This window comes from Epinephelus moara, chromosome 16 (assembly GCF_006386435.1).
Source record: "Epinephelus moara isolate mb chromosome 16, YSFRI_EMoa_1.0, whole genome shotgun sequence".
In the NCBI taxonomy this organism is placed as follows: domain Eukaryota; kingdom Metazoa; phylum Chordata; class Actinopteri; order Perciformes; family Serranidae; genus Epinephelus; species Epinephelus moara.
This window is the reverse complement of record NC_065521.1, coordinates 19,767,593-19,794,257: the sequence shown is the minus strand read 5'-3', so window position 1 is coordinate 19,794,257 and position 26,665 is coordinate 19,767,593. Positions and strand designations below refer to the sequence as shown.

The window sequence follows — 26,665 nt, the reverse complement described above, 5'->3', positions numbered from 1 at the left end:
TTGGTCAAACAGAAAGTACCCACCAGCAACACAGAGGGGGGCTGGTCCTTCTCGCTGGCAGAATATGTCCGTCACAACGACATGCCCATCTACGAGGCCTCAGAGCGCGTGCTCAGGACCTTCCAGGATGAACTCATGCCTGCCGAGTCCTTGTCAGAGTTCTTTGATGTTGTAGGTCAGTATACATACACAGAAAATACTTCAACACTTCAGTTTTGGAGATTCTATTCAAAATCTGGATTATTTGGGATATGGGATAAATCTACAACTGGCTGAAGTGGGATGGTCTCTGATGCAGCTCTACTTCGTAATGTATGATGGCTCGACCCTTTACATTAAAGGTTTACTTTGCAGGATTTTCCTCAATATCAACCTATAGACTAACACAACAGTAATCCCACTCAGTCATCAACTATGACCCATTAGAAGTGTGTGGTGGTGTGTTTATTTGCAGAGACTCTGCCCTCTGCCCATAATTTCTTGTTTTCTTTCTTATATGTGTGCTCGAGACTGGTACAGGCAGTAGTGTGTAGTGCCCAGCTAAGAACAGCATCATTAGCATCCCTAGTCGGGACACTGGGTGCGAGACTGAAAGCAGCACGCTTTCTAGAGACAGCTATGAAACTTGCAGATAAAGCACAGAAAAAAAAACGCCAATATAATGAAACAAAATGCTAAGCAGATAAAGCTCATTCCAAAACAAGAGTTAATCTGGGGTTAGTGTTCACTGAAGTGGGCAAGCACTGAAGGACAGGATGAGGATGAAGCTTTGATAACTTGCTAAAATATCAGCTTTTTCATCATAACAAATGTAGCATTCCTACAGTAGCTTGTATAAGTAGTGTAGAAAGGAGGGGCCTTGCATTTACAAACAGTAACCAAAAATTCCTGTGAAATATACCTTTAATTTCACACCTGGTGTAAGTTCTAACCTGCAATTTGATGTGAATGTTGTTAATAAACTTCACCTCATGTTTCTCTTCCAGGTCTCCTCTCTGAAATCGCAGACCCAGACCTCTTCCTGCAGGATTTGTTGAACTCTTTGCCCTGATGGCCAACCTCAACCCACACCCCTCCAACACATAATAGCCCTGCAAATAAAGTTGGGACACCTACCAACTGGAAAAAAAAAAAAAAAGATCTTCTCTTTTTACACATGCTGAGTACACACAGAGTATACACCATGCCTCTTACTCACCTCCCTCCCCAATATGACATCTTCAAATTAACTTTAAGCAGAAATTATGTGTAGTCTAAAAAAAAAAAATCATCCACTTTTGGCAACATCTCTGTAACGTTTAACACAAAAACACAATGCTGTTAAAGGGCAGGGGGGACACACTAAAACAGAATTTACACTTCATCCCTCTGATTCAGACCGCTTCAGTGTAGAGTCAATGACGGAGTTTCCCTCCAAGCTTGAGACTAGAGACCTGGGACTCTGCTGATCAAAGCCAGAGACTGTTGTATATTCTCTGTATCACTGCTATAACCACCAACAAACCTGAAGCTTCACCTGTCCTTTAAGGACGTCACAGACGACAGGGCTAAGACAGTTTGACGTTAAGAATAATAGCTGTTCAGTGAATGGGAATAACTTGTAAATTCTGTTTTAGGGTGGAAACTTTTTCAGCTTTCAACCCCCTCCTCCCCTAATACTGGGGTGCAATGATAAGGTAACTAAAATGTTTTGGGATTTGACCCACCATGTGTTAAGAGTGGCATTTGATTTTATCTTGTTTTCCTTTTTGTTTGTTTGGTTTAAGTTTGTTTTCGGTCAGGGCTTTTTAAAATGGCAGAAGGTTTCAGTGTCACATGGTTGCCAGCTAACCTGTCCTTTTCTGCGGGGCTCTCGCTCTTTGGTCTTCATGTAGGTTCTAACTGGAATTTGAGTGATGGACAGAAAAAAAGAAGTTTTTTGATTTAGTGTGTATGTGAAAGGTTTCTTTTATCGACCTCAGAAGCAAAATGGGGCAAAAGAACAATGAATAAAAGTTTGTTTTATTTTTTTCCATGAAGCTATGCCTTTGTGACAAAGTGAACTTGGATTTGTGAAAGATTCCACCTGTTGCATTGAAATATCAGACCTGTCTAAATTAATAATAAAACAGACCTACATTATATCCTTTAACACTTTTTCTTTGACTAACTGTTTTGTCGTTCAGTTTGTTTTCCTCCCCGGCAGTTTCTTTATTTCTCGGGCCAACACTCTTGTGTCAATCCCCAGAACAGATTTCTGGAAAGCAAAGTGCCGCTGAGTTTCATCCTCTGTGATAGATTTTCAACTTACAGAAAACGGGGCCCCTGTTACTTGAGAGCTGAATGCATGGTGTGGAGTTCACCCGGTTTATTGTTAATTTGCCTATTCCTGCTGCTACAATGTTCAACTGTTGCTGAATGTCTGCTTTTTGAATTTAGCCTATGATTAATAAAGCCGTAATAATTCCAAATCTGATCCAGGGTAACCTCTTCTGTTCCAGCTGCTGTTTACACAAACCTGCTGTCCTGCGACAAAACGGCATATCAGTTATCAACTCGGCAAGGGACTTTTTCACTGAAGACATTTAGAAGTCGCAGTAGAGAAGTAAAAAGCTTAAAAGTCATCCAGGTCAGCGGAATCCTAAGTGCTATATTGTAGGTAACTGGACTAGCTTGAGTTTCTTGAAGACGTTTCACCTCTCATCCAAGAGGCTTCATCAGTTCTGTTCAGTTCCAAAGCTTCATGGATGAGAGGTGAAACGTCTTCAAGAAACTCAAGCCAATCCAGTGGCCTACGATATAGCACTTAAAAATGAATGATAGCTGAATTTCATTTAGCTGCTGCAGTTTCGTTCTTGTGCACGCTGGCTCACTGGGACACTTGAACAGAACCAGAACCTGTCCTCTTCCTAATGATACAAGTCAAAGGTCCATGTCAAATAAAATGTCCTGTCAAGTGGCACATAAAAAACATGTTAAAAATATATTGTTTTAAAGTGGGTCAGAGCTTACTACTGCTTTCATTAGATAACCACTGCAGCTGTTTATTCTTTTAAGGTTTCTCTAAATAGACACATCTGTCATTAAGGAATACTCCACTCACAAAATGACAGTTTGTATATCGATTAGTTTGTAGGTGAAGTATTCCTGTAAAACAGCATTCAGCTTTCATGGTGTAGACCTGGTGTTCATGAGGTCAGACCATCAGCGTTTCCCCCGCTGGCCTCTTGATTAATTCACCCAGTATCCATTCTGTTTTCCTCACTCTGCAATGCTCACATTTCCTGCTTTCCCAGTAGAGAAAAGACGGGTAAGAGGAGGAGCGGACATTCTTATTAAAACTGTTGTAGATGGGTGAATTGTTTTTTTGTTTTTTTTGTTAATATATCAACAACAGAATGACCCTCATTCTTGCTTATTTATGCACTTTTTTTTTTACAGTATAGAATACATTCAGGTGAATTATTTAACACCTGATATTATTCTTAAATCCCCATATGATCCTTGTCTTGCTAAATGTACACTCTACATCCATGATACTCAAGTTATGGCCTGCAAAAGGGTGTCCTGTGGTCTGCCACCCATTTTCAAACTCACAGTGAAAATAAATTGATTCACATATGGAATTATTTTTGTACTTTGATTGTACATAAGCTGCCACACTCCATAAAAAAAGCATCAAAACAGAACTTGTTTATCAGAAAAGGGTTAGAGAGGATCCCCTAGAGCCCCTGACAGACGTCAGAGCTATGTTCTGAATGTCGTCAACTCTAGAAACACTCGTGTGCATCTGGCCTGTGCAGGGCTGATGTGACTACAGTTGCCTCATGACAAAGCTGTATGAGGACAACAACGTCAAAAGGTTGAAAACAGGCAATCCATTTGATTTTACGTAATGATAAATATTAATAATTTTTGTTTAATTAAGGTGTTGTATGTAACTCTGGGGAAAGATTGTTGATTGTTGAGCCTCATTTCCAGGTCGTCAAATACTGACACTTTGGATTAGTAATCGACCGAGTGACCAACCCAAAGCAGCAGTATTTGACTTTAAATTGACCCCTGGCCAACGATCTGGTCATGTGGCTCCAAAAGCCTCAGTGCTACAACATCCTGCTCTAGGAGGGAGAAAAGCTGTGGCTGTGTGGTGAGGCTCATATCTGAGGTGTCGTTGTATAAAGGCCACTAGAGGGTGACAGTCAATAACACACTGATATGTGAGAAATGCATGCTGTGACCCTCCAGTCAACTCCCTGTGAACCAAATAGAAACTCTTATATGAGCAACCAAACTGAACTAATTAACTATTATTTTTGTGAATAAATAATTTTCAACTCAAACTGCAAATGATAGAAAATCATCAGTATCTCTTTAATTTTCAACTTGAACATGAAAGCACATATTGCACATTTCACTTGTGGCTTTCAGCAACAGATTTTACACATGACAACTTAAAATAACATCACTCAACACAATGTTGTAAAAACATTTACAAAACAAAGTATGCATTGGCATACACATTTCCCCTTTATACAAAGGAACATGGCTTTAGTTTGACAGAACCTCGACAACATGGTCTCGAGGTGGCCAGTGTCAAGGACTACTAAGGCTTAAGGCATAAAATGCACATTTTAAGGCCCATTTGTGGACCAATAAGATCACAGTGTACACGGTATACATCTCCTTAACTGTGGAGTGAAAACACCCAACTGAAAACAAGAAAAAAAACATTTTAAAGTCCTTTGTCCATCTGAACAATGTTTCCATTTGGAGCTTCTTCTTGGCAGTGTTTAAAGTTTATAGACACAAACACAGTCCTTCAGGTCTTCATGTGTGTGTCCACATCTTACTGGCAGCACAGCGGTGCCACGTCCTCAGCAGGTGAGGGGAACAGCCGCATGGCCTCTCTGGAGGATTTGGTGTAGCCATTGTGGAAGATCAGGGCCTTCTTCACAGTGAAGAAGGAGACCGTCTTGTCCCACACGTCAGAGCTGGACACCCCAGTGATGAGTTGGCTCTCCAGTGCTGAGCGGAGCCTCACTGCTCTGTCTGTGCATTTCCTCTCCAAGACCATCATCTTACACATGCTGAGGAGAAAAAAGAAACAACGTTAGATAAATGCTGGACACACTGAAAAGAAAACAGATTTAAATGTTGCTGTTTACAGACATCCACAACTATAGGAGCTAATTAAAGGGCTGGTTCAAAACACTTGAATAGTTTTTCGAGTGCTATTGAGCCATGCAGACAGCTTGGTTTTAGCTAACACACCACTTTGATTGTCTGTCCTAAAGCCAGAACAGTTAACACCTTCATACAACACTGATAAGTAATATTTGTGAGTCATATTCCCTGACCTAAGAGTCATGGCCCTGTTAACCTTACAAAACCAAAGCACCAAACCATCCCTGTGACCTTGAATGAGGCAAAAGTTCAACACAAAGAGTCAAATTATCTTCTTCTACTGATGAGTTTTCTCCATTTGAACTTACGTTGTGTGCTGATCCCTCATGGTGAATACGCAGTCAGATGGTGTCCGGTCAGTCCAGGCCTGCATCGGCTGCAAGAGGTGTTCAGGGTTATGATTTTACCCACCACGACCTCCCTCCTTTATATACGTATGCCAAATTTCCCATCGATTTAATGTGATGCTGGTTCTCACACTATTTGGCCAATCACAAAGCAGTGCTATGACAATAGGATGTGAATGAATTAGTTGAATTCATGGGGTACAATGGCCCCAATCCAAACAAACAGGTGGGAGGGGCCCTTCGCTGGCCCCTTGTCGCCCAGCTGATGTGCCGCAACAAGGGAGATATCCTCGTTATTGTATCGACTGGGAGTGATATGTGGTGGGAACATGGAGGGAAAATGTCTGCTTGAAGACATTCCACATGGAGGAGAAGCACGTCCATTTAACAATATAGTGGGGAAAGATTTTCAGTCTAAAGCTAAATGGCACGAGACCTGTACTTCCACTTTTGGCTCTAAAAATCAGAGGAAATGTAGAAAATGTGCCTTTTAAAGATCAGCAAAATGTGGAATGATCACAGGCTTCATCACAAGATGATATTAAAGAATCTCAGGTTGTCGATAAATGTTTTATTTATATCCTTCATGTGTTTTTTTTTTCTCCTGAATCCACTTTTTCAAGACACAAAGTTGTAAAAAAAAAAAAATTTTTGATAATAAGTTCCACAATTTTATCTCATGTAACTTATTTTTTAACTTAGAAACTTAATCAAACCATCCACAAAGTTTCCCACCCTCCACACTCACACACGCACACACACACTCCCTATTCTTCTTCTTTAACTTTCTGTCTCTATTTCAGCCTCTCCAATTCTCACGGTGAGCGTCTTCCATGCTTGATTGGCTGACAATAGTGTACGATCCGTCCAGATGGTGTGCCTGGAAGCCCTGTTGACAGCACTGTGTTCCTGGGTGTGTGTGTGTGTGTGTGTGTGTGTTGGAAGGGGAGGGGGGGGGGTGGTCACTCAATCTTTGTTCGATGGGGCACACTTCCTTTGTGCAGCCGGCCTCAGTGTCATTAACACTGAAGTGTGGGAAGCCTGGGACCACAGCGGCTCCCACGTTCCACACAGGCAGGAAGGGAGCGTGTGACTGAGACGTGGCCAGCGGCAGGCAGGTCAGCCAGCTGTGTGTGTGTGTGTGTGTGTGTATGTGTGTGTGTGTGTGGGAGGGAAAGTGAATGAGAGTGTGGCTGTCTGTGTGAGTATGTGGGGGTTTGCCTGATGTGTGAACATGTGCTGGGAGTGTGGAGACTGTTAGGGTGTTTACAGTGAAGCAGTCTTATCTCTCACTGCTCAAATCATGTTCACCTGTAAAGGATGTAGGTTCTGTTTTAACATTGGGGGGTGGACACACATATGACACAGGGGCTTTGGGGCTCTTCAGCCAGAAAATTTTGAGCATCAAACACTTAATTTCCTGCTCTCTGGTGAATTTTAACCACCAATTTGTGCATTTTCTGCATCAATTTTTGATGTAAACGTCTTAAATTTTGTCCAAAAAGTGCTACTTTGATGTTATTGAGGGTGGCATGAGTGATGTATTACCTTTTTTTAACTGTAAATTATGACCCCCAAAGGGATCTGTTGCATCTAATAAGATAAAGTTTTCAGTCCAATCATCTCACTTTAGTGTTTTTTGTTTTTTTTTGCAGCAAAATGTATCTAGTATACTGAAAAAAGAATTGATTTTTATTGGTAATATTGATAGATTATGTATAAAATCACTGTATGACGATCTGATATGGCCACACAAAAATATCGCCATACTATGCTGTATCAATTTGTCCCCCCACTCCTACAAAATATGCAGCGGCATGATTTTTTTAGTGACACATATTTGGGGTAAGATCATTTGTAAGGTCAGTAATAATACGGTACGATAGGCCCAAGGTGACCCAGGAGGTTCATCTGTAAACTGTGATGGATGTTAACATTTGACAGTTTAAATAATAATGATCCCTAAAATTCACTTTGCACACTCTGAACTGGTGAGAAGAGAACAGACAAAACTGAAATACAGAAACTTATCATGTGAAAGTTGTTTTATTGTGGGCCAAAATCACAGAGACGGAATAAATACAGACTCCATACATTCTCTTTTCTTCATCGAGCACATTTATTTGAGTCCAAAACTTATGGAGAAACTCTTTTTCTTTTCATCTCTGAGACATCTCAACTGTTGCACAGCTCCACGAGCAAAGTCTGCCGTGTCAAACTGGTGGAAGTGGCTGCATGTTGGTCCTTTCTAATGCTTGGCCCTCTGTAACACCCACGTGTGCCTGGTGGCGGAGGCACTTTGTGCTCAATTACGTGGCGGTTGAGATGACATGAGACAGCGGCGTGCTTCCCTCTGGGGTCACCACTTTCCCATATCAACACAAGCACTGGGTCAGTCTCCCAGCTACACCCCCCCTTCTCCCTCCCCGCCACCCCACCCCGGGCTCTTTCTCTCGCAGTCTATTCCTCCACCTGCTCCCCGGAGACACACTCATTGTCCCCACGGCTATAAACACTTCATTGAGCATGTGGCAGCCCTGCGTTCCTCAAAGCCCTTCCCAGCGCTCTCATTGGCCGAGGGACTGTGAGAAACTCCAACAAGCCCAAGACCCACACATTCATATGGAGATTTGGGTGTATAAATACAGGGCAGAGGCAGAGGAGAAGGCAGCTCAGATTCAACTGGCTCTTCGAACCGAGCAGGAACGCTCTGACTACTACAGCTATGGCACCCACTGTTTTTGGACAAGCAAGCTATCCTAAGGAACACCTGACTCCTGCTCATAAGGTAAATTTGAGTTCTGTAATTCACATAGCTCACTTGGAGAATAGTGTTCACATATTATGAAAAAAGTTTGATTTTGTGTTCTAAATGATTTTCTTTTTCTCTTATTCAGCTGAGAAAACCAATGGTGGAGAAACTGCGCAGAGACCGCATCAACACCAGCATCGAGCAGCTGAAATCTCTGCTGGGTCCTGAGTTCCTGAGGCAGCAGCCCGACTCTAAGCAGGAGAAGGCAGACATCTTGGAGATGGCCGTGACCTATCTGAGAGGCTGGCAGCAGCAGAAGCAGCAGCAGCAGGCCGGCGTGACCTCTGGCCTGATGACGAGCGGCGACGGCTACTCCCGCTGCGTGCAGGAGGCTGTCAGCTTCCTGTCCCACTGCGAGGTCCAGACTCAGGCCCACCGACGGCTGCTCAGCCACTTCCAGGGCCTGCAGGCATCCAGCCACGGTCCCCCCACCCTCTCCCCTCCTGGCTCTCCTCTCCATCAGGTCACCTCCAGTAAGGGGGTGAGCCAAGCCAGCAGTGCTCTGTGGAGGCCCTGGTAGGATGGAGGCAGCGTCACCTCCACACAGAGAGAGAAAGAGAACTACGTCTGTGAACGTCATGGACAGAAAGTTGAAGACTTACTGAAGTCTGTTTGCTTTTGCTTTGGCAGGAGATTGTTGAGTGTTTTACTATTGTGGTGAAAGTATTCCTTTGGAAGGACTGAAATAATTCAGGTTTTACTGAACATGTACACCATGTGTATACACATTATACGCTTTATAATTTAAAGTGCTTACTCTGTGATTGGGTTAATTGTTCCTTATAGAAACAACAATGTTTGTTTGTTTTGCAAACGTCACTGATTATTTTGTTGTAACACCCACATTGGGTTGAAACTATTCAAGTGTCTGTGACACTGTTTTATTTGTGTGTTTAAACTACTGTCTATCTTTGATACTATGTATCACAGACTGATACATTTCATCAGCTTTGTGTTGATGAATCAACAACATCCCATAAACAGATCCCATGGATCCACTTTTACTGTAAATCTTGTTATGATTATACTTAATTCTGACTATATGTAACCATTATTTGGCCTATGTGTGATGAGTGTTACTGTTGGGCTTGTGCCTGTGAACTGTTCAGTTGTACTGTTCAGATGTTTTTTCATCTTCAAGTGAATTCCTTTTATAAAGGCTTGTTATATCTTTACTGAAAGAATCTGTTGAATTGCTTCCTTGAGAAGTTTACCTTTGAACTTGAAAAATAAATGGAAGACTTCACATGAAGTTTTGCAAACATAAACAACAGTGGTGTCTCTACTTTTCTCAGAAAACTATGAGTCAGTGTGCATAAAAACGTGTAGTTTGCCTCAAAGCGCTGACATTAAGTCTTGATTGAATGAATAATCAATAATTCCTGAATGTAGGAGGGCAGGTAGAGGTTGTATTCTGGCTTTGGGAAGAGCTCTATTAAGGACCACACACTTATATTCAGTCACACCAGAGAGTTTATCAGCACAGCTTTCAACTAACAGCAGCTTCACTATAGTGCCTTGCTCAAGAGATCAATAGCATAGAAATCAAGGTTTGATTCCTGCAGCAGTCTTCTTGGATAATGCTAAGAATGTGCTACTTTGTCAAGTGATCATAACTTAATCTGCACATTAACTTTGTGTGTTGTCATTTAGGCCCCATAGAACTGTGTGTTCAAATTTTAACAGCGTACACACTTTGCAAAGAATAACTTCAAGAATTGGAGAAAGCCCAAATTCTACGGTACACTTGTGCAAATAGATAGATAGATAGATAGATAGATAGATAGATAGATAGATTCGTTATTAGGGGCTGAACAGAGATGCTGCACATTGAAACTGCATTTAAAATTATAGTTAATGGGTGTAAATGTGTGTTTTAATGTACACTGATTTCCTTATACACGTACACAGATGATTCATTTTTAGTTTGGTATATTTTAATAGCCCGATTGTAATTCAACAAATGAGTTTAAAACATCTGTGTGTTTGAAAATATAATTCATGCTATCAAGAGAAAGTCTCCTACTTTTATCTCACTTTCTCCCAGTGTTTCCCACAGGCATCATTAAAGTTTCATCTTATCTGACCTTACTGGTGCACAGGTGTCCAAAAAAATGAAAAAGAACTGGGGTGTGGAGACACCCCCGCGCGTCATATGTCCCACTTCTGTTGTGGTGGTCGTGGCATGCTGTCTAGTACTTGAATTATGTCTCAAGTGCCACAAAAGTCTTTCACAACTTTTTTGTGTGTGCAGAAGTTGTGGAGAATGTGGCATGCCTGGGACTTTCTCAGGGTCTAGTTGGCCAGGCCAGATGGTCTGGCTGAAGCCGCCTCCCCTCCCCCTTCAACAGGAGATCAAACACCGTAGCTAATGTGATGTGTAACAAGACACACTTCTATTGTCCCCGTCTCTGGGCCAGTGAATAGGCACAGAGTGTGGGAAACGGGAGATATCACACTCACAGAGAGATGGCTGACGGGAAGCCGCTCTGCGCCGCCGCAGGTCTGAGCGATGGCCGAGACTTTATGGCAGGAATTCAGAGCTCTCAGGCTGCTGGTGGGAGGGGAACTCGTCTTCACACACACTTGTAGACAAAGACCCCCAGCAGCCGTGTAGTGCACACTAACTTTCAGAGGAGGCACAAATTCACGCAAACATGTCGACAATGAAATCAATGGAGAGGATGGATAATAAAGCCAAACATGGATGTGACTTGACAGACTGACATTTTCTGTGTTTCCAAATACTGCAGTGATGACGAGGGAGCTACAGACATGAATTAAGGGAGAGAAAGATGTTTGTGTACGTTAATATGCAAATGCACAGCAAGACTGGAAAACAAAAATATCAACAGGTCACAAACCTGCTCAGAAAGGTTACTGAAGTGCTGTTGTGCCATATGGTTGCAAGGTGCTTGTTCCTCATTAAAATATTTGTAATTTTATTATTTATTCTATTTCAGGTTAGTTTGATTGTCTGCTCTTTGTTTTTTTACACACAGTTTTGAATCACTAAAGCACTCTGACATACTTTACACTTCATCTCTCCACCGCTGCAGGTTTCTACGTATTAGTAGTATTTCTGTTGTGGCATTTCTGCTTGGACTTAATAAAAACTTTGAGTACTTCTTTTAGCATTGTAGATGGGTGTCTGAAGCCTTAAATTAAAAGAGTCAACACAGACTAAAGGCAGACTGACCGCTCTGTGCCAGGCAGTGAAGTCAGTCGACTTGATTTTTCCCAGATGGACCGAGACACAGAGTTTCTGTTTGTCCTGCAACAAAAGATCAATTAACATTCCCAGTGGAGCATTGAGGAGCGGCGTGGCTTTTGTAGCTCATTTACCCTGATGTTGGGGACTGGTGGGAAACTGGGGAGACGGGACTACTCACACTGCACCCACAAGGCCGGCTTCACATCTGGGGCCAGCCAGTGATGGAGGCCCTCAGAGGCACGCTGCCAGCTCGCTCATAATGCCATTAACTTGACACTAATTTGACACAGTTCATTTACAACAGGGTCTGCAGACCCTCGGGGACCTTAGACAAGAGCTTATGATGAAAAGTTGTCTACAGTTTTTCAGCAGAGCTCAGTGAATAAGATGTGACTAAAAACAACAAGAACCCAAATGTGATTTGCTCACCACATGTGATTTAACATACAGTTAAGTGTTTGGAGAAACAAATCCTCACAAACCATGGAAGCCAAATATTCATAACCTGAAGTGCAAGGTACTTTTAAAAAAGTTCTTTTAAAAAACTGTGATTACCTAATATTTTGGCGAACAGTCTCCGTGACTGTTGCACTCATAATGTTACAGGTGTCTGTCATATCTCCTGCCATTAACACTGACACCTGTGTTAAGGCAATGTGGGAGTAAATTTTTGGTTTAGTACATTGAAGTGTCTGTTTGAAAGAAAAGCTAAGATTTTCTGCATTTAAACTCTCATTGTGTCTATTAGGCTCTAAATGTACCCTCAGTAGTGCTGAAGCTCAACACTTAAAGTTTGCAGTTTCACACCACAGTGGTGTCAATTATTACCTTTGTAGTAGTGCATATAGACTCTATACAGTGCCATCAACACTGATTTAAATTTCGTTTTTACTCTATATTGTGGCCAAAAACACTGAGGTGAATACATTTTCACTCTTGAGTGTGCTTGTGAGAGTACATTTATACACTCACAGTGTCAGTCAGTTGATCTAGATTAGTGTATATATTAAACTTTGAGTATAGTGGTAAATTAACTCTGACTCTTTGGACCCAAATACACCCCAAAAATAGTATACATTATACTCCTATAGTGTTATATACTCTGTCAATTTTGTAGTGCCACTGATATGAAGTCTATGCAACATATTCTTTATATTGTTGACTTGTTTTCTGGCCCATATGTCTATAATACCTGTCAATTCTCCTCGTGTAGGGATTTATTTGTTAGAAATTAACTAATGATGTCACATGACTTTCTGTCTCTCTGTGTGTGAAGTATTATGTTTTTAAAGACTGAGTGATTTGTGCATATTTTACCCCATTTCATCTTTCTGCATGAACTCATAAGAATACATGATTAAAATGTGGCCCCGTTATTGTATGTCCTTGATGACGGCTGCAACGAACTAAATCAGAAAGTCATGCTGTGCGCACACGAGAGTAGGCTATTTGTTCCCCTTCAGCGCGCCTCTGCCAGCACGCGGTCTTCGACTCGCGCCACCGAGGACGCGCGCCACTTGCCTGTTTTCACACCTGGGAGTCAGCAGCAGCCTTCTGTCCGGGTCTGGCCTCATATTATTGCAGACTGTCTTCACACTGCAGAATAAGTGAACTGTAAGCAGCGCAGAGTTTAAAAAGCAACAGGTGGGAAATGAAAAGTTTCACTTGCAGCAAGTTGACGTCACTTTTTGACGTTGATGACCTCCCTACCTGCTCCTCTCCTCATCTTTCAGATTGTCTTCCCCATTTTAAGTATTATTTAAGCCTAATTGTTGTGAGCGGTTCCTCTGAGACATTCTCATGTGTCCAGATGCTCCTGTCTGCTCCCAAAGTGCTGTCTGGAGGAAGGGAAGCTGTCTTTGAAGAGAAAATGAAAGCCTTCAGCTCAGACTGTTTTATTGCACTGAAGCATTTGCTCCCTAATTACAGTCACCTCCCTTTGAAGGTGCTCACTAAAGTGTGCATCACTTCCTCTTATTTTAATTAAATTTGGACCTTCAGTCCATGATTAGTGCTGAGATAACCGCGCGATAACATGTTAATTACCTGTTGCTTATCTTGGGAAACATGCCTCGCACAGATAAATGCTCTCTGAGTTATTGACATGTCTTCCATTGTTGTGCTGGGAGTCCCACTGGTCAGAGTGTGGGAACCCCAGCCCTGCCTGAGCCACATGGCTTTGTTATGCTAATGTCTGAGTATAAAATGAGGAGCAGCCCCTCCAGGGACATCAGAGCTAACGCTGCAGTCCAAGAAGCTGCTAACTTCACCTGCACAGACATGGCTCCCTGCTCCACCAACTACTCCTCTATTCACCACATTAGGATCTCTGAGAAAGACAACATCAAAGTGAGTACTGAAGAGGGTTTTAATCAATTTGTACAGAATTAATGTCTGATTATTTATTGCTAATTTGAGCTTAACTTCCTGTCTCCTCTTCCCCAGTTGAGAAAACCTATTGTGGAGAAAATGCGCAGAGATCGCATCAACAGCTGCATCGAGCAGCTCAAGATCATTCTGGAGAAGGAGTTCCACAAGCAGGAGCCCAACTCCAAGCTGGAGAAAGCCGACATCCTGGAGATGACTGTGAGCTTCCTGAGGCAGCAGCTGCAGCGGGGCCTCTGTCAGAGCGACTACAACCAAGGCTACTCTCACTGCTGGAGGGACTCTGTCAGCTTCCTGTCTGCTGCATCCAACACAGATGTCTCTGTCACTCCTCTGCAGGGCCTCCAGCTGCAGGAGCAGCAGCTCCACCAGGCCCAGAGAGCCAGCAGCTCCTCCCCAGTCAGCTCCATCCTCAGGACCACCTCGCTGCAGGACAGCAGCAGCAGCAGCAGCAGAGGCCCAGTATGGAGGCCTTGGTAGAGACTCTGACACAGACGCTCTGACACCTGAGGGGACTCCCTCACTATGTAGGAAATATATTTCCAGCCTGCTCGTTCATGGTGGGTTTCCTTATTGTCTCATCACATTGATGGACAAGTAGTAGAAGCGAAGGCTCTCACTTATTTGAAGATTGTCCTGCTTTGACTTTGTTTGCTTTTTCTTTGTGTTTAAAGCTGGAGGTTGATTTTTAATTGTGATGGTTTTGTTAAATCTTGTTAAACGACTGTTTACTCCAGTGGAGTTTATCTTTGGACTGCTTGATGTAACAGTATCTGCCGTACTGTGTTACACTGACAGTGGCTGTTGAGAATATTTCTCTTCTGTTTTGAATTATCTATGCCAAATCGTATGTATGAGCATGATGATGATGATGATGATGGTGTGAGTGTGTGTGTGTGTGTGTGTGTGTGTGTGTATGGAAGTGGATGTTAACATTTTTGTTGAAATTGCTGTTTTGCTTTAACATTTTGGCTCTTAAACACATTTCTAACATTTGTATGACAATTAACAATAAAAAGATACAATCATAAAAAAACACTGATTCCAGATTTTTTTTGTTGAAATAAACCACACATAAATATTTGTTTTGCAATTTGAGAATACAAATAAATGTCTCGTGATAACAATTACTTTTCCTATACCATTTTTGGTCAAATTTCATCATGAGCTTAGTTTTTTAAAGATATTTTTGGGGCTATTTGCTTTCATTTGACAGATAAGGACAGATAAAGCACTAGATTGGTGGGATGACATGCAGCACTGACTGACTGTGGGTTAGAATCAAACCCATGGTCACTGCAGCAAGGACACAGCCGTTGTGCATGGGGCACCTGCTCTGCCAGGTGAACTAGTGGGTGCCTGTCATGAACCTCTTTTGAAAACTTTTCTTCGATTGTCTTTATTTTGGAGAAGGTCACATGATGTTTGCTCCAGGAAGCATCAGTCATCAGGGTGATTTGGACACACATAATGCTCAAGGTAAAAGTCATGGTCTGTCTTAAAATCCTCAAACAGATTTTTCCCATTTTTGATTTAGGCTTCACATATTTGGAAACATGACAGCATTTGTTTGAATTGTATTAATTCAGAGCTCATTCCACAAAAAACGAAACAATATACATGCATTATGACAAGTGCTGAGTGGCCTTGTGTACAAGTTTTTTTATTAAATCAAACTTGCTGACACTATCTCTTAACAAATATGAAATGGGAAAATAAAAGTCTACCATCACTAAGGCAACCGCATTTCAGTTCTGGTGAGAATGGCGTAGAAATTCCAGATGTTATATTTGTAACACCTGTTCACCAAGCCAAACTCCAACAAACAGTTACACCAAATTGTTGGAGAGACTGCGGAGAAATATTAACAGTAGACACTCTAACAGCCAATAGATTACCATTGGATTAATAGTAGGAGTCAACAACCAAATAGGGGGAGAACTTTTGTTTGTTCTATTTTTTTTTCTAATTATCTGTTAATTTTACTTTGCATTTACTCATTTATCAACAGCATGTTTTCCAAGCAAGTTGTTAACCTTATCATTTTGATTATTTGTCAATGAATTATGAGTTTTTCATGAATTTAATTGTGATTTTTCAATTAACTCCTGCCCTCAGTTTTGGATGTTTTTGGATTTGTGCTTTATTCATTTTGATTCGTGCATTGTTAGTTATTTTCCTTGGTTACATATCACACACACATGCACACCTAAAATACCACACAAAATTTAAAGGATGAAAAGGATATTTTATTAAAATCTAAAATAAAGATTTGTGTGTTTAACATTTAAATGTGTTTCACATTTAAATGCTTGAATACACAGTATTTACTTGCAATATAATGCTTCACAAAATAATACACAGCAAACACAAATGACCTGCGTTTAGTCAAATACTTTCATCCTTTATTAAAGGCAAATAGGTCACAGCACGAGTTTACCTTCATGCAATGAATATATTTTTAGTCATATACAGGAACAAAACACTAAAACATCACAATAATAACCTCACTGTGAAGCATGGGGACACTGTGATAGCAATTTACCGAGCGGAGCAGTGTTGCACATGCTCAATGAACAATCTCCAGATTGAATTTATGATTAAGAGGATACAATCCCTCTTACATATCTTCTCATCAATATGATGAAACACCTGAATCACTCAGGAACACCATGAATGAGCAGGCATAGTGAGGGAGTCCCCTCAGGTGTCAGAGCATCTGTGTCAGAGTCTCTACCAAGGCCTCCACACTGGGCCTCTGCTGCTGCTGCTGTCCTGCAGCGAGGTGGTCCTGAGGATGGAGCTGACTGGGGAGGAGCTGCTGGCTCTCTGGGCCTGGTGGAGCTGCTGCTGCTGCAGCTGGAGGCCCTGCAGAGGAGTGACAGAGACATCTGTGTTGGATGCAGCAGACAGGAAGCTGACAGAGTCCCTCCAGCAGTGAGAGTAGCCTTGGTTGTAGTCGCTCTGACAGAGGCCCCGCTGCAGCTGCTGCCTCAGGAAGCTCACAGTCATCTCCAGGATGTCGGCTTTCTCCAGCTTGGAGTTGGGCTGCTGCCTGTGGAACTCCTTCTCCAGAATGATCTTGAGCTGCTTGATGCAGCTGTTGATGCGATCTCTGCGCATTTTCTCCACAATAGGTTTTCTCAACTGGGGAAGAGGAGACAGGAAGTTAAGCTCAAGTCAGCACTAAACAATCAGACATTTGTACTGTACTAGATGGTGCAAACCCCTTTAAATCCTCTCCAATAGCCTACTCACTTTGATGTTGTCCTTCTCAGAAATCCTGATGTGGTGAATAGAGGAGTAGTTGGTGGAGCAGGGAGCCATGTCTGTGCAGGTGAAGTTAGCAGCTTCCTCAGGATGACACTGTCAGCTCTGACCTCTGCGGAGGAGCCACCCTTCATTTTTTATAGTGTAACATTAGCATAACAAAACCATGTGACTCAGGCAGGGCAGGGGTTTGTAACAATGGGACACACATCAATAACTCTGAGGTGAAGCAATCACAGGCTGACCAGTAGAGATAAAACCATTCCCGTGATATATATCAAACTGAGGATGATATGCTGTCAGACTCTTATCAGGGGCTGTTGCTTATCTCACAGTCCAGTTACACAGGGGAACACAGGCAGTATCTTCTGATGTGCACCCAGGGAATAATTAAACAGGATTTAATGCATTAGTGGTGTGCAGGGAAGCAAGCATGTTATTATTTATGCAATTGCTCACGTGGAACTAAGACATTTATTCAACTGTATTTAACAAGTATTTGGATATTTCTGATTTTTGCACATTGTCCATTCAAATCCTTTGCAAAATCATCATTATACATACGTAAAAAATCCAGCGAGTGTCCATTGTAGTCTTTTGAAGGAAATTCTGATGGCTGTATCTGTCAGACAAACTGACCAAAAGCCTCAAAGATGGTTCAGTCTTCTGATCTCCAGATGAAACACATGTTTTAAACAGCGTGTGTTGATAAATACTAATTATTCTAAAATGCAGTGGATTAGAAAGCTTCCCTGCAGCACGTTGCTCTGGTCCTGGGTGTGCTGACAATAAAACTCCTGCTTGTTCACCCATGGCACACTTCTATTGTTGACCGAGAGTATTAAGCCGTGAGTGGACAGAGAGACTGTGGGAAAACCAAGCTCGGACTCTACTCACACATCTACTGGTCAATAGCGCTGACCTCCCAGCTACAAAAGGCCTTTTCATCTCTTCTCTCAAACAACAGCCAACAGCAGCACCCTGTGTGTGTGTGTGTATGTGTGTGTGTGTGTGGTTGCACATAGACACAAACACAAGAAAGACCAATTGTGCATTTATTTGATATGCAATGAGATGTTACGTCATGCTGCAAAACTGAAACTTTTCTTTCTGTGACCAGCTGCATCTCATTGTCAGATTCCTGGAAATATTTCTATTATATTATTAAATATTACTTGTTTCGTCGACCCAAGCCAACATTTATAAAATATAAAAGCTTTACAGGTCACTTAATCAAATATTAAAAGCTCAAAAACAATTATCGTCTTTTTCATACACACAAACTTGTTGATCAAGATCTGATTTTATTAGCACCAGTGAGGTACTTGGCCAGTAATTTCCAGTTTTTAATAAGTTTTTAATGTCCTCTGTGGTGAGGAGATGTAATATGTGGCTGCAAGTTAGTGTTTGTTTTATGAATCAATGCATTTTGATATATCACAGTAGGAAAAACACAGGTTAAAAAACAATAAATTAAACAAGGCTGAATTGCATTTTGTTGCCTCAGTTTCAGGGTCCTGTATTTGTGCATGCTGGCTCATTCAATATGTTTACATACACACTAAACGCTGATTTCAAGTCTTATCCTGGTTTTGATATGATGTGCCCATGGAGCATGCAGCAAAACCTGTATACTCATATTCCTGTGTATATGATCATAACAGAATCCAGGTTTGTGGTTATCTGTGTTCAGTGTGTGTCTTGATTTCTCACCATTTCAGCCACTAAGCTCTGTAGCAACAAAGAATGTTAAGAAACCTGGATCAAGTGTTCACATGCCACAGTGTCCTGGTTTCTACTCCTGCTAGTGTATCTAGGTTTCTTAGTGTAAGGGCTTATCCGGGTTTCTGAAACCAGGATGTTTATATTCGCAACCCATAACTGGGATACATCAAATAAAAACACTGATCATATCCAAAATGTACATGTAAAAACACTCACTCTCACACTGTCATGACTGACTGGGGCAATTTTAATGTTTTTAGTTTGTAAACCTGTGCCTTTTCTGCTGACAAGTCAAAATGTCTGCTCCAGAAAAGGCTTATTGACCCCTGCTTTTTCCTTTGCTCTTCTGTCATATCATACAGTGCTGCATCAAGGGACCTTGATTCAGCTGAATAACAAATGAGTAGAGCTATAATTAGTGATTAAATGATTAACTTGTTAGTGATTAAATGAGTCATGGATGTCCACAGAATAACTTCTCTGTCCACCTTCACTTTACATGGACATTTTATCCGGTTTCATCGTAAATTATTGCTTATAGTTTCAAAATAAAATTGAGTCTGAGAAAAATGTATATAGAAATGATTATTCACCTATTGTGATTTATCTGTCCCTGTTAGAATATAAAACATATTTTATATTGTCACAGTTAGCCTACTTGACACCAGAAGGACAAAACAACAATTTAATGATAGAGCAGTCATTGTTTTTATTATATAAAATTTAGTCTTTTACATGTTTTTTTTCCTTTCTTTGCTATATTTCCTTTGTCCCTGAACCAGGTTTTGGACATTCATCCCTGCCTAATATTGAATTTAATATCAAATATTAATTTCACATACTAATGACACATAAATACCTATTTTGATAAAATGTATCATATGTTGTAAGATATATCACAATTGTTTGTCTTTTCATAAAACAAACACCCATCGCTTAGGGTTTCTGTGATTTCCACTGTACAAAAGAGTTTTTTTTAATAGTTTGCATACTTGGTGACCGCAGCAGTGGTCCTGTGACAAGAGAGCACATGGCTGGAGGGCAGTTAGCTCTATGTAGGGAACTACAAGTAGAAATCAAGGTAATTTTTTGTTAAATTTATATATTTATTGGCTGTCATTTCCAAACAGCTCATATTTCCTTTGAATGTACAAATAGTAAGAAAAACAACAATTTATATTGTGTATGTTTAATGCTAGAATCAAGCTAACATATCATGGGATTATCATGGGGAAAAAGAGAAAAAAGATGTTACAAAATATAATTTCCACAACAGTCATTTCCATCATTTTGCAGATTGTGATGGAAAATACATAATGGAGAGGACAATGTCAGTTCTACTAAACATTTTGTATCAGTATATTTATTTAAGTTTATTTATTTAAGAACCAGCAACGGACAGACAGATGAGGTTTATTTGGTTATTTTCTTTCTCTATACTGGTAAAAATTTTAATAGGCTAAAATTGTTAATGTTTTAAATTCAGTTGTTAAAGTGTTGTTTCCATTATTTTGGCTGCTACTTCCTGCATCATCCAATTCACCTATTTTTCATCAACTGAAATAATTACAAACTTTATTACTGACTCATGGTATACATTTGAATGCAGTTCTGGAAGTGGGCAGTAGTGTTCATTTGGGGCCTCATGACAATAATATATATTTTGGGCAGGAAGTAGCCCCCGAAGAAGGCCAGGACGCTGAAGAGTATGGCAAACACGTGTGCGGCCATGGTGAACGGGCCTCTGCTGATGAGGTAGATGGTGAAGAAGGTCATCCAGGAGATCATGTACACCATGAGGCTGAAGGTCACACACTTGGCCTCATTGTAGTTGGCTGGCAGGTCTTTTCCCATGTAGCTGAAAGAGAAGCAGAGGATGCTGAGCAGTGACACATATGTGAGCTCAATGAATGCACCAGGTGACAGCATGTTACTGCACTCCAACACAATGCTGTTTGAGTAGAAGTTAAGATCCTGGGACGGCTTTGGGGTGTTGACAACCACACGGATCACAGAAATAAGCAGGATGGTGGCCGAGACCAGGAAAATAGTAATCTCTGGCCCGTTCTTTTTGGCCCACTTGTCATAGGCCGGCGGCAGCTTGGATGCAAATTTAAAAATGCAGACGACCTGGAGGGAGCGCACAGTGATGCAGGCCAGGCACACACTGAAGCTGAAGATGAATAGAGGCTGCTTGAGGATACAGGCCAGAGGAGATGGCTGGCCAAAATGGCACAAAGAGCTCATGGCAGCAGCAGTCAGGGCTGCCAGCATCAGGAGGCAGGTGCGGCCTCCGGCAGACTTGGCCACGGGCGTGTTCAGGTTGAGCAGGAGGATTATTGCGGAGCTGGAGGTCATGAGAAGACAGGTGGCCAGAAAGAAGAGCAGGGCGATGGAGAGGGGGGCGTCCCAGGCGAGCAGCAGGACGGTCCTGTTCAGACACTGCGCGCTTTTTGGGGGAGCCCACTCCTCCGGCAGACACGGCTGGCATGTAGTGGAGTCTGAGGAGGAGAGACAGAATAGGTGTAAAAGCTGTGAAGCTTTTTTCTGTCCAGTGTCACAGAGTTCAAACTAACATTGGTGAGCCATTAAGAGAAAATGCTAAGTTCTAGACTCCCTTATACTGAACGGGGGTTTGCATCCCTTCAGCGCCTGCTTCAGTTTATTGTATGGGTGCTCAGTTTATTGTATGGGTGCTCAGTTTATTGTATGGGTGCTCAGCGCCACCTGCTGGTCAATCTTATACACAGCAGCTAAAAAAACCTGCTGTGTTGTACCAATGGTGGTTTGTGATCTTTGTCCTGACTGGTATAGGAGGGACATTTGTCTGCTAACATATTTAAGGCTCTCTGTCTTGTACTTAAAATTTGGTTTTGGATATCTTTCTGTTTTTGTTTATTTGCTTGCACACTTTACAACAACCTCCATCACAGTTACTCCACTGATGACGTCCACAACATTTAAAGGTCCAGTGTGTAGGGTTTAGGGACATCTACTGGCAGAAATGCAATGTGATATTTTCTTAAGGTAATTGTTTATAATCACCTGAAAAAGGGGCTGTTGTGTTTTTGTTACCTTTGAATGAGTTGTTTATATCTACATATGCATCCGGTGCTTTTTCACGGAGCTTGCCATGTTGTTGTTTCTACAGTGGCCCAGAGCAGACAAACCATACACTGGCTCTAGACTGGGTCTTTTGTGTTTTGGCTGCAGTCACCATAATTGTCCTACATGCTTGGCACAAAGTTTCAGTTGACTGCAATGTTGCTATGTTCCATTTACCTCAGAGGTCGGAGCTAGGAATGATGTTATACATGAGTTGACCTTGTCCCTATACAACAAGTTGGAAAATCAATATGTTGTTAGCAATACCAGTCCAAGCCAGGTTAGCCATTGTTAACAATACTGGTTGATAACAACTCATTACGCTCTATTTTAGCCATACAAACACTGTGGCAACATGTCCACAGATACAAGTTGGACAGGTGTGTGCGACTGTTCTCATGAGACACAAATGAGACAGCGTTAATAAAGAGTATATCACCACAGCTTTCATTTCTGCCATCTTTGATTTTGAGGTTGGCCTTGCCAAGGTCTATTTGAGTCAGCTTTCTGAGTCGTAAATCCTACTTCAGGTGGCGTTTAAGTTGAAATTCCTGAATGGGAACTCAGAAATCCTGATTTCCCAGTGCAAATGGAATGTACCGTAAATCCTACACACTAGGCCTTATTTGGGTGTGTATAATAAATGGCTAAATTCTGTATATCCTGTTCAATCTGTCACTTTTGCCACAAGCCCACAGGTGACGTTATAACATTCTTAGTCTGCACTAATTCATTTGGTATTTTACCAGTTAGTCCTATGGTGCAAAGATCTCATCTAAGAAACACCCTTCCCTCTGTCTTTTCTTTAAATATTTTTGCATACTTTGACTTTTTTTTCTGTATGTCTTGATGTTACCACTTATATTGAGAAAAGTAGCAGAGGGGCAGGCCTGGCAGTCAAAGCAGCATGTGTGTTGCCCTGTCAGCAGCTTCTTGTGGCCTTCTGGGCAAGGTGGAGAGCAGATGGACAGCGGCACCTAGACACAAGCGAGTTCGACAAAGATGATTACCATTACTGTTGGATTATTTTTCTTTCAAAACACATGGAGTAGGCAGCTGAACTCTTAATTCTAGTTGGGGAAAACATGCTCAGGTGTCTGAAATCACTTTTTTACACATTCATAATTTATATAATTTCATAAACCCCTTTGCAGATTTCTTACTAATATGAATTAGATCAGAAACTGGTGAGTTTTTAAAGCAACAGTTCATCCCAAAATAAAAGATACATATTTCTTACTCTTACCTGTAGTGCTACCTATCAGCCTAGATTGTTTTGGTGTGAGTTTCCAAGTGCTGGAGATATTGGCCGTAGAGATGTCTGCCCTCTCTTGAATATATTGGAACGAGATGGCACTCAGCTTGTGGTGCTCAAAGGGCCAAAAAAAATACATTTGAAAAACTCAACAGCAATGTCGCAATGACCCTGTTACTCAAGATCATCCACAGACCTTGTTGTTAGCAGTTTCACGTAGCTGTTTTCTTTCTACTGAACTACACCTGCCAATCATATCACGGCACAGAAGGAAGCATGCATCTACTGCAAGCTCACCTAGCACCACTGAGCTAGCTAATGTTACAGCTCAGCTGAGGAGGATGCCATTAATGTTTATATCTTGTAACTCATAACACTTGTCAACCCACACCAAAACAATGTAGATAGATTAGTAACACTACACGTAAGAGGAAAATATGTATTTTTTATTTGAGAATGAACTGTCCCTTTAAGCTTTAGACACAAACACTTTACTCAGAGATACTTCAATAGGTCGTACCTGTCTTGAATCTCCTGTGTCGTGCCACTCAATTTTATCAGCATCAATTGTGAGTGTGATTGGATTTGGGCTGAAGGAGCCCACCACTCTGAGAGACCAGTCAGTCCCCCTCCAAACCCAGGAAACAATGTCATATCCTGTGGGTGGGTCGCCATTCATGTCGAAGTACACTGAGGTGTTGGCCACAGAGAATCGCACCTCCTTAAGCCACCAGAGCACCTTAGGTGGAGAGGAAGAAAGAAACATCAGTGCCTAACAAACAATTTCATTTTCATTTTTGCAAAAAACACAAGTTTACACCTGCTCACCTCCCATGGATACACTCTCCTCTTTTGACACTCTCCAGAATCACAACCAAGTGCTTTGTGCAGAGCATGAGCAACAGCATACACTGCCTTATACACATTGAAGGAGGAGGTGATGTCATATTGCTCTAGAGAAAACTTGTTCCTGGCGAGGCTGTACAGGTCTGTGCTCTGCAGACAGTCATTGTCTGAGCTCATGGTAACATTAGAGACTTGCTGAGTGTCATTGTTTTGCATTGAAGCCTCAACTACCTTTCTCTCAAACTCCTCAAAACCAGATAAGGCTGCGTTTTTGATTGATATGCCCAGCACAGTGCCAATGGTGTGGATCTTAGGTATCTCTGATATGAGAGTGGCCACTGACCAGTCCTCCGTCCCAATCCACACCTTACCTGTCACATTCCGCTCAACAACATAAGGGAAGAAGCGACTGAGTTTTGACTTGCTGGAGAAGACCACAATGGTGTTGACTTTGGTTCTCAGCATGCTTTCCACCATGTTCCTCATGGTCTCGATTGTGTCATTACTGTGCGAGGGGATGATGCCTTGGTAAGCGATGCAGATGCCATGGTCTGGTGCCTGCTGGGACAGGCTCTTCATGCCCTGCAGGCCATAGTCGTTGTCACTGCCTAAGAGAGCGATCCAGGTCCAGTTGAAACGGACCAGAAGCTGGATCATAGCTGCCACCTGGTTCTTGTCACTAGGGATTGTGCGGAGAAAGGCTGGATAGAGGAACTTGTTGCTCAGCATTTCATTTGATGCTTCGTAGGATATCTAAAATGAAGCAGGAGCTTGTGAATTGTATGGATGTCATGTGGAATATAAGTAATTCAAGGGCCATGATTAAAACTTTCCATGTGAGAACTTACTTGTGGTATAAGATAGGACCCCAGTAAAGCAGCGGGAGTAAAAGATTTGCTGCTGCTGTCTGGTCCAATCACAGCCACTGCCTGTTGACTTTTGTTGTAGTTTGTGACTGTCCCAGATGCAGAGGGGCTCTGGTGCTCCTGCTGCAGCAGGTCCAGTGTGGCCAGGACACTGGCTGGTACCGAGCAGATGTCGTACAGCTGATGGCCCAGCTTCACCCCCGGTAAAAGAGGCTGTGGTCCGGTGCTGTTGTTAATTTCTTCCACAGCAAATCTCATAGCTTGCAATAGGTGAAATCCGTGTCTGTTGGTTCTACCTCTAGAGAAGGTAACATGTATAAGCAGTAAGACATATCAAGTATAATATTTAAGTTGATTTTATAGCCAGATCACTAGTGAGATACATTTGAACTGTGAAGATGTAAGGTTACTGTTCAGTAAAACAGTCAAACTCACTTATTACATGGACCCAAAGCAGGCAAACCATCACTTGGTCCATCTGTGTAGTGGAGAGGAAAGAGCCCAGCGATAGAGAAGTCGCCCTGCAGCTGCATCCCCTGTCCCTGAGAGATATAATCTAGTTCCCCATCAGCAAACTGCAGCATCAGCCAGCCTAATGACAGAATCACAGCCCCAAACAGATTCATACTTCACCTCCACCTCCACCTCCACCTCACACACACTACTGCTGGTGCTGTGGAAGCTTGCTGTTGTTTGTAGAACAGATCAAGGCCTGGTTATGAAAGTGTGGATTGATAGGGGGAGGGAGGAGAGGATCACATTTGCATCTTTCTGGGAAGTGCTGGTTGAGTGAGGTGTGTTTGCAAGTCAGATTTGTTTGTGTGACTGTCGATTTTCCAGCCTACTGCAGTGAACTGCATAAACGTAATAAGCCATGAAAAGGAAAACCGGTGTTTTTCCATTAATCTTTGACAAGTGACAAACAACTGTAAACCAGAGCAAACGGACCATTTGTGGCTCAGTGCAGATCTATTAACCATAACCCTTTTCTTTCAGTTCATTAAAGCGATTTTAAAAATGTATTTTAAGCGGAAACTTGGTCATTTGAAAATTAAAACATCTTTATGATCAATTTGTTACAAAGATTTGGTGTTTAATTTAAGCTTTTTTTGTGCATTTTTAGCAATTGGATGGTGAGCACTTCTGTTCTTGAAATTGCTGAGAGACCCCCTTATTGTCAATATACCCATAAAAGCCATCCATCCTCTTAATGCTCGAGGTCTCTAGTTTATGGTTGTAAAGTTTCATGAGGCTGTGAATATCCCAGAGGTTACAAGAGGCCATTTTAAACTGAAAGCTCTGTATTTAAGAAAAAAAGGCCTCACTACAATGAAACAGCAACTACAATATTTTTTTATGGGGGCTAACATCATCACACATGAATACAGTTAGGTTCACTGAATCCACAAGAGTCTCAGCTTTGTCCTCCAAGACTGTGTAGGGTCTCCAGTATGCAGAAATATTGAAATACAACAGGCAAATAACACATTTACAATATATGTAAAAAACTGCATAGTATTTGCCCAAAACTGCAAAGACCAGCATAAAATGGGCATGTCTGTAAAGGGAAAACATGTGGATATCAATAGAACCCATTTTCATATTCAGATATCTTGAGGTCAGAGGTGGCCATGCCCATTTTTGCCTTGTCAAAATTTAGCCCAACTTTGGAGCATT

At 41.8% G+C, this 26,665-nt stretch overlaps 5 protein-coding genes across 8 annotated transcripts in view; 3 read left to right on the top strand and 2 right to left on the bottom strand.

Moving 5' to 3' along the window:
- ubr4 (ubiquitin protein ligase E3 component n-recognin 4) overlaps positions 1 to 2,127 on the top strand; it is a 54,996-nt gene extending 52,869 nt beyond the window's left edge. For all 4 annotated transcript variants that reach the window (XM_050064106.1, XM_050064105.1, XM_050064104.1 and 1 more), the window contains 2 exons: positions 13 to 175; positions 987 to 2,127. In XM_050064106.1, the coding sequence (XP_049920063.1) occupies positions 13 to 175; positions 987 to 1,051 (228 nt within the window). In that variant the 3' untranslated portion in view covers positions 1,052 to 2,127. The remainder of the gene's footprint in view (positions 1 to 12; positions 176 to 986) is intronic.
- Positions 2,128 to 8,021: 5,894 nt separating this feature from the next.
- LOC126402291 (transcription factor HES-5-like) lies at positions 8,022 to 9,593 on the top strand. The gene is given in 3 exon segments (XM_050064152.1): positions 8,022 to 8,225; positions 8,227 to 8,298; positions 8,408 to 9,593. Coding segments are annotated over 3 exon segments (696 nt in total). The 5' UTR covers positions 8,022 to 8,036; the 3' UTR covers positions 8,843 to 9,593.
- Positions 9,594 to 13,726: 4,133 nt separating this feature from the next.
- LOC126402294 (transcription factor HES-5-like) lies at positions 13,727 to 14,957 on the top strand. The gene is made up of 2 exons (XM_050064156.1): positions 13,727 to 13,885; positions 13,982 to 14,957. The coding sequence occupies exons 1-2, from the start codon at positions 13,727 to 13,729 to the stop codon at positions 14,399 to 14,401; spliced, it is 579 nt and encodes a 192-aa protein (XP_049920113.1). The 3' UTR covers positions 14,402 to 14,957.
- A 1,343-nt stretch (positions 14,958 to 16,300) lies between these two features.
- Positions 16,301 to 17,772, bottom strand: LOC126402297 (transcription factor HES-5-like). The gene is made up of 3 exons (XM_050064159.1): positions 17,756 to 17,772; positions 17,180 to 17,303; positions 16,301 to 17,068 (listed from the first exon to the last, which is right to left on the bottom strand). The coding sequence occupies exons 2-3, from the start codon at positions 17,246 to 17,248 to the stop codon at positions 16,655 to 16,657; spliced, it is 483 nt and encodes a 160-aa protein (XP_049920116.1). The 5' UTR covers positions 17,249 to 17,303; positions 17,756 to 17,772; the 3' UTR covers positions 16,301 to 16,654.
- A 2,722-nt stretch (positions 17,773 to 20,494) lies between these two features.
- LOC126402281 (taste receptor type 1 member 1) lies at positions 20,495 to 25,614 on the bottom strand. The gene is made up of 6 exons (XM_050064111.1): positions 25,424 to 25,614; positions 24,971 to 25,286; positions 24,105 to 24,875; positions 23,797 to 24,015; positions 22,878 to 22,998; positions 20,495 to 21,417 (listed from the first exon to the last, which is right to left on the bottom strand). The coding sequence occupies exons 1-6, from the start codon at positions 25,612 to 25,614 to the stop codon at positions 20,495 to 20,497; spliced, it is 2,541 nt and encodes an 846-aa protein (XP_049920068.1).
- Between the last annotated feature and the right edge of the window lie 1,051 nt (positions 25,615 to 26,665).